The sequence below is a fragment of the Xenopus tropicalis genome, chromosome 5, assembly GCF_000004195.4.
Source record: "Xenopus tropicalis strain Nigerian chromosome 5, UCB_Xtro_10.0, whole genome shotgun sequence".
Taxonomy (NCBI): domain Eukaryota; kingdom Metazoa; phylum Chordata; class Amphibia; order Anura; family Pipidae; genus Xenopus; species Xenopus tropicalis.
The window spans coordinates 102152084-102165375 of record NC_030681.2 but is presented as its reverse complement, the minus strand read 5'-3'; the positions used below and the strand labels follow the sequence as shown (position 1 = coordinate 102165375).

Below are 13292 nucleotides of genomic sequence, written 5' to 3'. Positions count from 1 at the left end.
ATTACTAGTCAGCAAAGCTACCTAAACTGTCCCTCAAACCCCTGCACAGCTCTCTCCCTATGCTAACTCATCAAGCACACACAGGCAGAATGTAAAATGGCTGCTGGGCTTCGGTTTATATATGGAAGGGAGTGGTCCGGGGGTGGTCCAGGAGGGAGAGCTGCCTGATTGGCTGCCATGTATCTGCTGGCTCTGGGGTGAGAGGTCAAAATTTGGCTCCAGCTAAGGCGAACCCAAAATTGCGAACATCGCTAAAAGTTTGCGAACTTGCGAACACCCGATTTTCGTGCGAATTAGTTCTCCGGCGAACAGTTCGCTACATCTCTAGTACCAACTTTAACTTCATCTACCTAAACATACACATCCATATTGGTGCATGGTGCACAGATGCATCTCAGTGTTGGAATGCAATTATGCTGGAATTCTGCCAACTGATAAATAGCCAGTTCTATCACACACCAATGTAAGGTGTCTGATTTTAGGCTGAAGCAAAACCATTGTTACTTTAATATGACACTTTTATTGAAGCTCCCTATAGAGCCTGGCTTGAGTTGTAGGCATGTCCTAATTGCTATTAGCCAGGACAGCAACATACAAGTAGCCAATTACACCTTTGCCCTGATATAGGGATACTGTGCATTTCATAGCCAAGCTGTTGGTTGCCCATAAAAAGATGCTGATGGTTGGAGTTTTCAAGTTTTTATTTTTAATTAATAAAAAAATAAACTAGAAAATTCACAAATTTGAATTTGGCTACATATGCCTCTATATTTGCATTTATGATATTATCTCATTTAATGTTTTAAATTTATTATTCTTTATTTAGAACTTTGTAATTTTAACTAAAAGCTGTAAGAGGGTTCAGGAAAAAAGATGGTAACGGTACAGGGGGTACAAAAACAAAGATATAGAACAATTGTAACACAGATAAATAATTACATATACAGATTAGAGAATTAGAATCCTTTATTATTGTCAAATATAACTGATTTACTGCTATTTTCATTTGAGATTGCATAAGGGTTTCTTAACAGTAGTGTTGAATATGGCCAATACACATACTTTTATCATTATCTACTACTAATTTGTATTCTCTTATCCAATTAATTTTTGGTGTCTATATGGAGTTATGTAATAAAAGACACTAAGAAGCAGATTTATCAAAATGTGAGATTAAAGCTCACCATAGAAAAATTCACTCACTTTCTATGCATTCCTATGGGATCTTTAGATGGATTTTTATTAAATGGTGAACTCGCGCCCATTAATAAATACGCTTCTAAAAATCCCATAGGAATGGAAAGTTGGTGAATTTTTCTGTGGTGATCCCTATTCTCACATTTTGATAAATCTCTCCCTAAGTGTGCTAAGGAGCAGTAATCAATAGCAATGAATCTGCAGGTATAATTTCAAGTCACCTGTTTAAAATCAAACATCTTATTTTTTGCCCTGAGTTAATGCTACTAAGCAAACTTAGTCCTCTTTATTATATATGGAGTTTTGTCTTTTCTAACATTTTTCAAAAATATTTTTCTGTTCACTAAAAATATTTTTCTATTAACTTATTTGATTGCTGTCAGTTCCTCCATTTCCTAATCTCTCCAATATATTTAGTCCACTATTACTGGGGGGGGTGGGTCAATAAAGTTCAATTTTTTGTAATGAATGCTGAAGCTACCTGCGATATTTGTAAGTTAGGGGATTAGTATACATATCTAAGTGGAGAATTTAAAAAATGGCATGTGAGTGTAACCAGTTGCTAGTTTGTTTTTTTCCCTGTTAAGGCATTTGAATACTTGTAAATCTTCTACTTCTATCTCTGACCTAAGTGTACTCTTCCTTTAAAATGTTACAGCTATTGGGCTTGCACTTCTAATTAAACCAAAGCTAACATCAACGAGAGAGGAAAAGTGCAGTTAAAAGGAGGACATGAGACCACTGAACTGTGCCCAGGGCAGTGGGGGTATGGAAGGCTAGGAATGGAGTGGTTCCACCGTAGAGCTTTGAAATGCATTTCAAAACAGGAGCATTCAGAAAAGGGAAACAGTGTATGCTTTGAAAACATTTTGTCAATTCTGTTACAATAAAACTGACTTGATTTTTACGGATGTAATAAGGATATAATTTATGATTTGGCAAATAGAAAATGAAAAAATGTAGATAATATGGACATTACTAGGCATAATCCGCAGACCTTTAGACCTCTATAATATACTTACATGTAAATGTAGAATTTTCTATTTTTGTGCCATTCATGTTTCCAACTGTGTCAAAGACTTTGAATGTATAATAATTTCCAGGTATCAGCTGATCCACAAGGGAAAAATTTGTATTCACCATGAGCTCCTTTGATGGAGTCCCTAAGACTTGGATGATATAGGAACTAATATTTCCTACTGGAGTAGGCCAACTTACAAATACAGAACTGGTGGTGACATTGTCTATAATCAAGCTTGCAATTACTGAAGGAACTAGAAGTTAAAAAAATAATTTATTATAGTAGATGTAAATAACATGGTTATCCTTAAAATCATATTAAAAAAAGAGAATGAGGGAACTGTAGAACTGGCCACATTCAAAGGGCATTTTTATATATATAGGAATAAACTTGGAATTCAGTGTTTAACATTAAAAGCGAAAAAATAAACTGAAGAAGGACATTTTTAGATATAGATACAAGACCTCTTTAACAGTTAACTTACCGGTATTTGTAGAATTCAGTGTTTTTGTGCCATTCATGTTCCCTGCTGTGGCAAAGACCATAAATGTATAATAATTTCCAGGTATCAGTTGATCCACAAGGGAAGAATTTGTATTCACTATCAGCTCCTTTGATGGAGTCCCTAAGACTTGGATGATATAGGAACTAATATTTCCTACTGGAGTAGGCCAACTTACAAATACAGAACTGGTGGTGACATTGTCTATAATCAAGCTTGCAATTACTGAAGGAACTAGAAGTTAAAAAAATAATTTATTATAGTAGATGTAAATAACATGGTTATCCTTAAAATCATATTAAAAAAAGAGAATGAGGGAACTGTAGAACTGGCCACATTCAAAGGACATTTTTATATATATAGGCATAAACTTGGAATTCAGTGTTTAACATTAATAGCGAAAAAATAAACTGAAGAAGGACATTTTTAGATATAGATACAAGACCTCTTTAACAGTTAACTTACCGGTATTTGTAGAATTCAGTGTTTTTGTGCCATTCATGTTCCCTGCTGTGGCAAAGACCATAAATGTATAATAATTTCCAGGTATCAGTTGATCCACAAGGGAAGAATTTGTATTCACTATCAGCTCCTTTGATGGAGTCCCTAAGACTTGGATGATATAGGAACTGATATTTCCTAATGGAGTAGCCCAACTAAGAGACACTGAACTGGTTGCGATATTGTCTATGACCAAGCTTTCAATTGCTGAAGGAACTGGAAGATAAAAGAGTTATTCATTGAAGTAGATTTAAATAATGGGCTTATCCTTATTTTCACATTAACATAGCTCATACAAAATTAGAATATATTTTAACATTAACAGAGAAAAAGGTAACTCAAGAACTGGCCATATTCAAAGGAAATTTTTAGGTGTAGACACTAGACCTCTTTAACAGTTAACTTACTTGTAAATGTAGAATTCAGTGTTTTTGTGCCATTCATGCTTCCAGCTGTAGCAAAGAACATAAATGTATAATAGTTTCCAGGTATTAGTTGATCCACAAGGGAAGAATTTGTATTCACTATAAGCTCCTGTGATGGAGTCCCTAAGACTTGGATGATATAAGAACTGATATTTCCTAATGGAGTAGCCCAAATTAGAGATACTGAACTGGTTGTGATATTGTCTATGACCAAGCTTTCAATTGCTGAAGGAACTGGAAGATAAAAGAGTTATTCATTGAAGTAGATTTAAATGATGTGCTTATCCTTATTTTCACATTAAAATATCTCAGACAAAATTAGAATATATTTTAACATTAACAGAGAAAAAGGTAACTGAAGAACTGACCATATTCAAAGGACATTTTAGGTGTAGACACTAGACCTCTTTAACAGTTAACATACCTGTAAATGTAGAATTCAGTGTTTTTGTACCATTCATGTTCCCAGCTGTAGCAAAGATCAAAAATGTATAATAATTTCCAGGTATCAGTTGATCCACAAGGAAAGAATTTGTATTCACTATCAGCTCCTGTGATGGAGTCCCTAAGACTTGGATGATATAGGAACTGATATTTCCTAATGGAGTAGGCCAATTTAGAGACACTGAACTGGTTGTGATATTGTCTATGAACAAGCTTGCAATTACCGAAGGAACTGGAAGATAAAAGAGTTATTCATTTAAGTACATGTAAATAATGTACTTATCCTTATTTTTACATTTAAATATCTCAGACAAAATTAGAATATATTTTAACATTAACAGAGAAAAAGGTAACTGAAGAACTGACCATATTCAAAGGATATTTTAGGTGTAGACACTAGACCTCTTTAACAGTTAACTTACCTGAAAATGTAGAATTCCGTGTTTTCGTACCATTCATGTTCCCAGCTGTGGCAAAGACCATAAACGTATAATAATTTCCAGGTATCAGCTGATCCACAAGGGAAGAATTTGTATTCACCATTAGTTTCTTTGATGGAGTCCCTAAGACATGGATGATATAGGAACTGACATTCCCTAATGGAGTATCCCAGCTTAGAGACACCGAACTGGTGGTGATATTGTCTATGATCAAGCTTGTAATTACTGAAGGAACTAGAAGTAAAAAAAAATAATTTATTGTAGTAGATGTAAATAACATGGTTATCCTTAAAATCATATTAAAAAAAAGAGAATGATGGAACTGTAGAACTGACCACATTCAAAGGACATTTTATATATATAGAAACAAACATGGAATTCAGCATTTAACATTAATAGCGAAAAAGTAAACTGAAGAAGGACATTTTAAGATGTAGACACAAGACCTCTTTAACAGTTAACTCACCTGTATTTGTAAAAATCAGTGTTTTTGTGCCATTCATGTTCCCAGCTATGGCAAAGACCATAAATGTATAATAATTTCCAGGTATCAGTGGATCCACAAGGGAAGAATTTGTATTCACCATTAGTTCCTTTGATGGAGTCCCTAAGACTTGTATGATATAGGAACTGACATTTCCTAATGGAGTATCCCAGCTTAGAGATACAGTACTGGTGGTGACATTGTCTATGATCAAGCTTTCAATTACTGAAGGAACTAGAAGTTAAAAAATTAATTTATTGTAATAGATGTAAATAACATGGTTATCCTTAAAATCATATTAAAAAAAAAAGAGAATGAGTGGACTGTAGACCTGACCACATTCAACGGACATTTTTATATATATAGGAACAAACTTGGAATTCAGCATTTAACATTAATAGCGAAAAAGTAAACTGAAGAAGGACATTTTAAGATGTACACAAGACCTCTTTAACAGTTAACTTACCTGTATATGTAAAAATCTGTGTTTTTGTGCCATTCATGTTCCCAGCTGTGGCAAAGACCATAAATGTATAATAATTTCCAGGTATCAGTTGATCCACAAGGGAAGAATTTGTATTCACCATCAGTTCCTTTGATGGAGTCCCTAAGACTTGGATGATATAGGAACTGACATTTCCTAATGGAGTATCCCAGCTTAGAGATACAGTACTGGTGGTAACATTGTCTATGATCAAGCTTTCAATTACTGAAGGAACTAGAAGTTAAAAAATTAATTTATTGTAATAGATGTAAATAACATGGTTATCCTTAAAATCATATTAAAAAAAAAAGAGAATGAGTGAACTGTAGACCTGACCACATTCAACGGACATTTTTATATATATAGGAACAAACTTGGAATTCAGCGTTTAACATTAATAGCGAAAAAGTAAACTGAAGAAGGACATTTTAAGATGTACTGTAGACACAAGACCTCTTTAACAGTTAACTTACCTATAAATGTAGAATTCAGTGTTTTTGTGCCATTCATGTTCCCAGCTGTGGCAAAGACCATAAATGTATAATAATTTCCAGGTATCAGTTGATCCACAAGGGAAGAATTTGTATTCACTATCAGCTCCTTTGATGGAGTCCCTAAGACTTGGATGATATAGGAACTGATATTTCCTAATGGAATAGCCCAACTTAAAGACACTGAAATAGTAGTGACATTCTCTATGATCAAGCTTTCAATTACTGAAGGAACTGGAAGATAAAAGAAGCATGCATTTTAGTAGCTGTAAACAATGTGCTTATCCTTAAAATCATATTAAACTATTTTGAGACAGAAATTAGGATATAGTTTAACATAAACAGAGTAAAAAGGGAACTGAAAAATAAACCCAATTTAAAGGGCATATTTAGGTGTAGACACTAGACCTCTGTAACAGTTAACTTACCTGTAAATGTAGAATTCAGTGTTTTCGTACCATTCATGTTCCCAGCTCTGGCAAAGACCATAAACGTATAATAATTTCCAGGTATCAGCTGATCAACAAGGGAACAATTTGTGTTCACTATCAGCTCCTTTGATTGAGTCCCTAAGACTTGAATGATATAGGAACTGATATTTCCTAATGGAGTAGACCAGCATAGATACACCGAGTTGGTGGTGACATTGTCTTTGATCAGGTTTGCAATTACTGAAGGAACTAGAAGATAAAAAAACAGTGCATTCATGAGCATTTTGTCTGATTTCTATTAACCAAGGTAACTGGAATGTTTTATGAAGCCAAGAAACCTGTTTGACACAGGTGCGTCTAAATCTTTACCAACAGGCATTAGTAGAATATTTTACCCTGGAGTGGTAAACCCTTTTTACTATTATAGCTAGTTCTATTGCTAACCGCTAAATAAAGAACGAGGAAAGTTAAAAGCAAATAATAGTCACCCACCCTTGAGTAAATTAACCAGCCCCAGGTACTTTTCGGGGGAGTGTGGCAGATGGTTAATTTTTTTGCACTGGTCTGAGGTAGAAAGGTATATATATATAGGGATCTCCTGCTATCTGTCTACAGTATTATCTAATATAACTGTAAAGTAATCACATCACTTAAAAAAAAACTTTCCTCCACAGAGAAAACAGCCCCTAACCCTAATTGTTTTTCTTCTTGGTTTAATTGTTTAATTTCTTTTACCAGTTTAGTTGCACAAATCTACACTCTTTCAGCAGATTAATATTTTTTTCTAAGAACTGGAGCCCAGAAGTATGCACTGCATTCTCAAGGTATGATCTATAATATAATCTATAAAGAGACAACATTCTGGTTTCGTCATTATATTTAGCCCCTTTTCTATGCAAGACAGCACTTGTTTTGCTTTAGTAGGCACTGACTGAGAATGTCTAGTGTAAAACAGTTCCTATCCACAAAAAAACCCTTCTCAATTAGGGAGTCCCCCAACATACAACCAAGTTCATAAATGTGCATTTATTAACACTGAATCTCATTTGACAGTTAACTGCCCAGTTGTCCAATTCAGTCAAATCTCTTTGCAACATTTTGCAAGGAACTTATAGTTTTGCACAATTTAGTATCATAAGTGAAAGAGAAACAGTATTTACAGTGCCATCTTTAAGGTCCTTAATAAAGAAAATTAAGCAAAGGACAAAAGACAGACACCTGTGGTACTCCACTAACCACACTGGTCCAGGTAGAAAATGTCACATTTACCACAACTATTTGTAATCTATCCTTAAGCCAATTCTATATCCAAACAGAAATATTATGTTCAAGGCCAATGGGATTTAATTTAATGAGTAACCTTCTGCCTTATAATGTTAATGCTTTAGCACTGCCATCCGAATGTATAGGTTTCTGCTGTCATGCTTGTAAGAAGGTGGAAAAATGCATGTTAATATGTATGTTGGAAAACGGGATGAAGAGTTGTTGCTTTGTTGTTGCTTTGTATGGTAGTATAGTTACTTAGAAAAGTTAAGTGTAATTTAGACCCCCGGCCACCAGAGGACAGTGCAGGCAGGAGGATATAAAAGGAGCAGCCACACCCAGGTTCACAGTCTTTGACAAGAGGGCAGGGTCGAATCGACAGAAGGTGAGTCAGGACCTGGGCAGTAGAGAGGAAGAGCTAACATAGGTTAGAGGGGTGTAATAGCGAGCATTATATGCACAAGTCAGGGTAGATAGAACGGGCAGTCTCTGCCCCAACCAGGAAAAAGAGGAACTAGGTTTCAATGGGTCCCCCGTTAGTCAAGGGATCCAGTGCCAGTATAGGAACAGCTAGAAACAGTGCAGGAGGCTTCTGGCCAGAATCCGTAGAGAAAAGGTCTATCCTGGAAGAGTGGGTATCACTGCAGAATACCGGACCATTAAAGAGAGTGGAGGGGTACTATAGTGGATACTGGACCACTAGGCAGATAGGTGGGACTAGGTCCATGGTACAAGAATGGAAAAGTGAATGTACTTAAACTGAATAACTGGACTGGTAGTTGTGGAACAGAGAAGAATTGTATGTATCATTTTGAAATGCTCCAGTGCCTGCCTGCATGATAGTATCAGTGATCATTGGCTGTAATTAAAGTAATTTTGCATGAGGACAAGTCTGGCTGTTTCCTTCCTATCCGGAGTTGGCCTATTGAGTAAAGGTAAGGGCGCTGTCCCTTTAACGAAGTGTTGCACCCCCATTGCTCCTAAATGCTCATCAAAGGCAATGAAATATGTCTGGCAAGATCTATTATATGTAAAACCATGCTGGCACAAACTCATAGGAGTGTGATTTAAAATGCAATCTAGTACTTTAGCCCACAGTACCACTCCAAAAGCTTTCCTACCACTGATGTCAAACTAATGGCATTAGTGGTAGAAATTACAATACTCTAAAAACAACAAAGGAAACTGAAGGACTAACCTTGTAGTTTGGTATAGTCGCTAGTTGGTATAGTCGCTAGGACTTGTTAATAAACTTACCTGTGAATGTAGAATGCTCTGCCTTCGAGCCATTCATATTCCCAGCTGTGGCGAAGACTGCAAATGTATAATAGTTTCCAGGTACCAACTGATCCACAATGTAAGAATTAGTATCCACTATCAGCTCCTTTGATGGAGTCCCTAAGACTTGAATTATATAGGAACTGATATTTCCTAACGGAATAGCCCAGCTTAGAGACACTGAGTTGGTGGTAACATTTTCTATGATCAAGATATCAATTGCAGAAGGGACTGGAAGAAAAAAAACATGCATTTTAGAATATACTGAGCATTTTGTCTGCTCTGTCCTACACAAAGTAACTGGAAGGTTTTAAAAAGCCATGAAGGCATTATTATGCATTAGTACATTACTTTAACCTGAAGCATTGTTAAGTTTATAGCTGGTTTTGTATCCAATTATTTAATAAAAAGCAAGGAAATTTAAAACGGCTGGAAGTAAAAATTTGTTAGACACCCCTCCAGAAAGCAAAATTGGTAAAATATTTAACACTGGCTGTTACACCACTTCCTTAAACGTATCCAGCTGAGATACTGGATGGGTAGCGCAGAAGCCAGTACAGTGGCCTAGAAAAAATGGATTTTGATCATGAAGGATGCATGAAAAATTAGTGCCCCATACCCATTATTTTTTTTTTTTGTCTTTTAATGTAAAATTTAAAAAAAATATTTTTTACTATTTTGTTACATTACATTTCTGCAACTCATTCAGCCATATATAAATACAATGAAAGTACTATTTATTCAGCTTTGTATATGTATTATATCTATATTTCCTTTTCTGTGTACACATTTATACATGAAATTAAACTTTAATAGTGATGTATTTTACTCGTTTAACCCATTTTTGAGGTAACTTTTAGTCTCAACTTTATTATCTAAATCAGAACATTTATTTATTTAACTACTGAATCATTACATGAATCAAATGCATTTAAAGCAAATACATTTTCAAATATCATAGATCTGTGAAACATATAGTTTACATCATTTATTACATGCAGTTTATTATCAATATATAGTAAATCTATCTATACATTTGCCAACAGCAGAATCAAATTTGTGATAAAAAGTATTAGAGGAAAATGTTGAGTATATGGAAAAAATTGTGTTTGCTTTGTTGTGTGTGCTTTGTTGGTGCAATGTGTGCATAAACATAGTTATCATAAAATACTGTATGTTTTATCAGTCAACAGCTCAAACATATTTTTTTTTCTTCAGTAGCCTGGGGTATACTATCAAAAGAAATGATTCCCTTTTGCAAGTAATGGTAACAGACAGTATGAATATGATCAATAATACTGAGAAGAAAACACATTTTGTCAAGCATGATGTAACAAATAGAGATGTAGTGAACTGTTCGCCGGCGAACTAATTCGCGCGAACATCGGGTTTTCGCAAGTCCGCAAATTCGCAAACTTTTGGCGATGTTCGCCATTTTGGGTTTGCCGCGGTTTTTTTTGCGCCGCGTTTTTTTGCCTCGGTTTTTTCCGCCGCGTTTTTTCGCTTCGGTTTTTCGCCTTTGCGTATATATATAGGAATAGCTTGCGTTTTTTTTTTGGTGTTATTTTTTGGCGTTTTTTTTTTTTTCGTTTTTTTTACAAAGTATTTTTCAGAGAAATTTTTGCCCTTGATCCCCCTCCTGCATGCCACTGTCCAGGTCGTGGCACCCTTTAAACAACTTTAAAATCAGTTTTCTGGCCAGAAATGGCTTTTCTAGGTTTTAAAGTTCGCCTTCCCATTGAAGTCTATGGGGTTCGCAAAGTTCGCGAATATTCGTGAGTTTTGGCGAAAGTCCGCAAACGGGTTCGCGAACATTTTTGGTGAAGTTCGCTACATCCCTAGTAACAAACCTTATCTTATTTAAATAATCCAAATATTATTATCTAAGTTATTCTCTATTTCTTCCACACATATAGCAATTAAAATATTTGTATTATTCATTAATGTAAAATTATTTTCTCTTTATGATCTCTCTACCTTCTTTACCTCCTTTCTAATTTGTTAATTCAGATAAATAATCTACTAAATAACAACATACTAGAGAACAGTTCAACTACAGCTATTACGATCAAATTCCATTAAAACAAACTGGATCACTGCCTAGGAGTAATTTTTAATCAAATTTCCCTTCTACACTCCAGCTACGAATTATTATTATTATTATTTTCTGCCTATACTACTACTGCAGCTTATTACTTGTTCCTTACATCCTCTCAAATTAGATTATAACAATTAAACAAACTTACATTAAAGGCTCTAAATCACATATGTCAAACACAAGGCCCGTGGGCCAAATCCGATCTGTCTGGCTGTTTTATGTGGCCCTTGGTGAGTGTGTCTGTCCATCCAGCATTATCAAGGGGCCTATTAATTAATGTACAATTGAGTCCGAATGCTAAAAATTTGTATTTTTTCTACGTTTTAGAACTGTGCGTATTTTCCGTGATTTTTTTTTGTTAATTTCCGCTACTTTTTTCGTACTTTGTGACAATTTGTGTGACAAAATCGTATTTGTCACAACGAGTGCGAAAGTTTCGTGACCTTGACTTTCTTTTTGCCAGGTTGGAGCTGCAGAGTGCCATTGAATCCTATGGAAGGCTTCCAAAAACATGCACAGAAAGTTTTTCACGCCGTTTACGATCGTTCAGATACGAAAATTTCAGCTCGTACCACAATATTTTCATACGACCATGATGCGAAATTTTTGCTCTTTTAACACACATCAGAAATTATCAGATTTAACACGAAATTTTTTTTTACCATACTTTTAAATGTCCGAAATTCGCACTTAGTATCTTAATTTTCATTTTAAAAAATTTAGCTTGCGACTTAGCCTGTGTTTTTGATTTTGGCCCCCTTATGTGATTGAGTTTGACAACCCACTCTAAACAATAATACTGGTTCATACATCTTAACTCTGATGTCAAAATACACTTCCCTATACTCCTTAACCTCCTCTAATCTGACTTTTCCCTTTCTTTTCCACACATCACCCCCTTCCCAAATGTCAGACTTCTCCAGAGGATCTACCTGTCTACCATAACCAATTAGGGTGAAGACACATGGAGCTACTTAGTAGCAGCTGCTTGCCATGGTTACTGAATGCCAGAAAATACCCTGCCATAGACAATACTGGAAATTGCCTTTGGTAAAACACACATAGAAATAATTAACATTGAATCATGAGCATTGTCTTTTTTTATCAGCATATCATAAAAAGTAATTAATTTTTTGTAATAATCTTGTATATAAATTGTTTATATGCCTTAGGCAGAGCCCTCTTATGCAAATCTATGCCTGGAGAAAGATTTTGCTCATCATTATCCTGCATCAAACAGTATATAGTAATTTGCTCCAGCTGGTAAGATAAATCCTATTTTTGTTCAAGTTTTTTTTTTTAGAGAATTACGAGTTTTCTTTCTCTGGTGGTAGATATATTTGACAACTGGTGAAATACTTGTGATGAGTACTAACCAACCTAAAACTTACCATTCTTTATTATATCATTTGCTCAAGTGTGTTTGGAACATAATATTGTACTAACTCATAGTTAGTGGCCTGTGTTACTTCATCATAAAATTCACAAAGCTGCAGAAACATTCGCAAAATGTTGCATTAGTCAATTAGTGATGAGCGAATCTGTCCTGTTTTGCCGAAAAATTTGTGAAACGACAGGTAAATTTGCAAAAAGGCGGAAAATCCACGTAACGCAGTTGCCGCGCAACTTTGTGGTCACGTGGGTCTTTTTTTTTGTCTTGCGCGCCTATTTTAACATTATGGTGCCTATTTTTGACACAAGCATGCCCATTTTTAGGTGACCATGCCTATTTTGATGCAACAAATTAGCAATGCAACAAATTTTTCCATGGAAAATTTATGTTGGAGTTTCTCAAAACAATTTGTCAATGGCGAAATGAGGAAATCCGCTGCGAATCCATGCCTGGCGAAAAAATTTCCTCATCACTAGAGTCAATGAATGGTTTTCTCTTCCAAGTTTTTAGTCAATGGGTGTTTTTTCCTCCAACTTTCTCCTTGCAGGAAATGCATTGGAGTCAACAGGCGGTTCTCTTGCATTTTCCCTGTGTGAAAAAAACTCCAATTTTTTTCGCCAAAACAAAACACATGGAAAAATTATAGCGCAGACTCAGAAAACTTTAATTTTCCAGTAAATCTATATCAGGTGAAAAATATGCTTATCCATACTTACAGATAATGGTTTTAGTTAGTTAGATAATGGTTTTAGTTTAGTTACCACTGACATCAGGGGTATTTTTGGCCCTAGAGCTCTGTGATGCTGCAGCCCCCCCCCCCCCCCCGCCAGTGGCGGAGGT

General features: G+C 35.3%; 1 protein-coding gene across 1 annotated transcript in view; it reads right to left on the bottom strand.

Annotated features, from left to right (window-relative positions):
* Nucleotides 1-13292, bottom strand: part of LOC101733293 (titin) — a 135477-nt gene that overhangs the window by 84108 nt on the left and 38077 nt on the right. The window contains exons 33-43 of the mRNA XM_031901901.1: nucleotides 8941-9192; nucleotides 6418-6669; nucleotides 5972-6223; nucleotides 5481-5732; nucleotides 4997-5248; nucleotides 4513-4764; nucleotides 4071-4322; nucleotides 3629-3880; nucleotides 3186-3437; nucleotides 2703-2954; nucleotides 2220-2471 (exon numbers count right to left, since the gene is read on the bottom strand). Of these exons, the coding sequence (XP_031757761.1) occupies nucleotides 2220-2471; nucleotides 2703-2954; nucleotides 3186-3437; nucleotides 3629-3880; nucleotides 4071-4322; nucleotides 4513-4764; nucleotides 4997-5248; nucleotides 5481-5732; nucleotides 5972-6223; nucleotides 6418-6669; nucleotides 8941-9192 (2772 nt within the window). The remainder of the gene's footprint in view (nucleotides 1-2219; nucleotides 2472-2702; nucleotides 2955-3185; nucleotides 3438-3628; nucleotides 3881-4070; nucleotides 4323-4512; nucleotides 4765-4996; nucleotides 5249-5480; nucleotides 5733-5971; nucleotides 6224-6417; nucleotides 6670-8940; nucleotides 9193-13292) is intronic.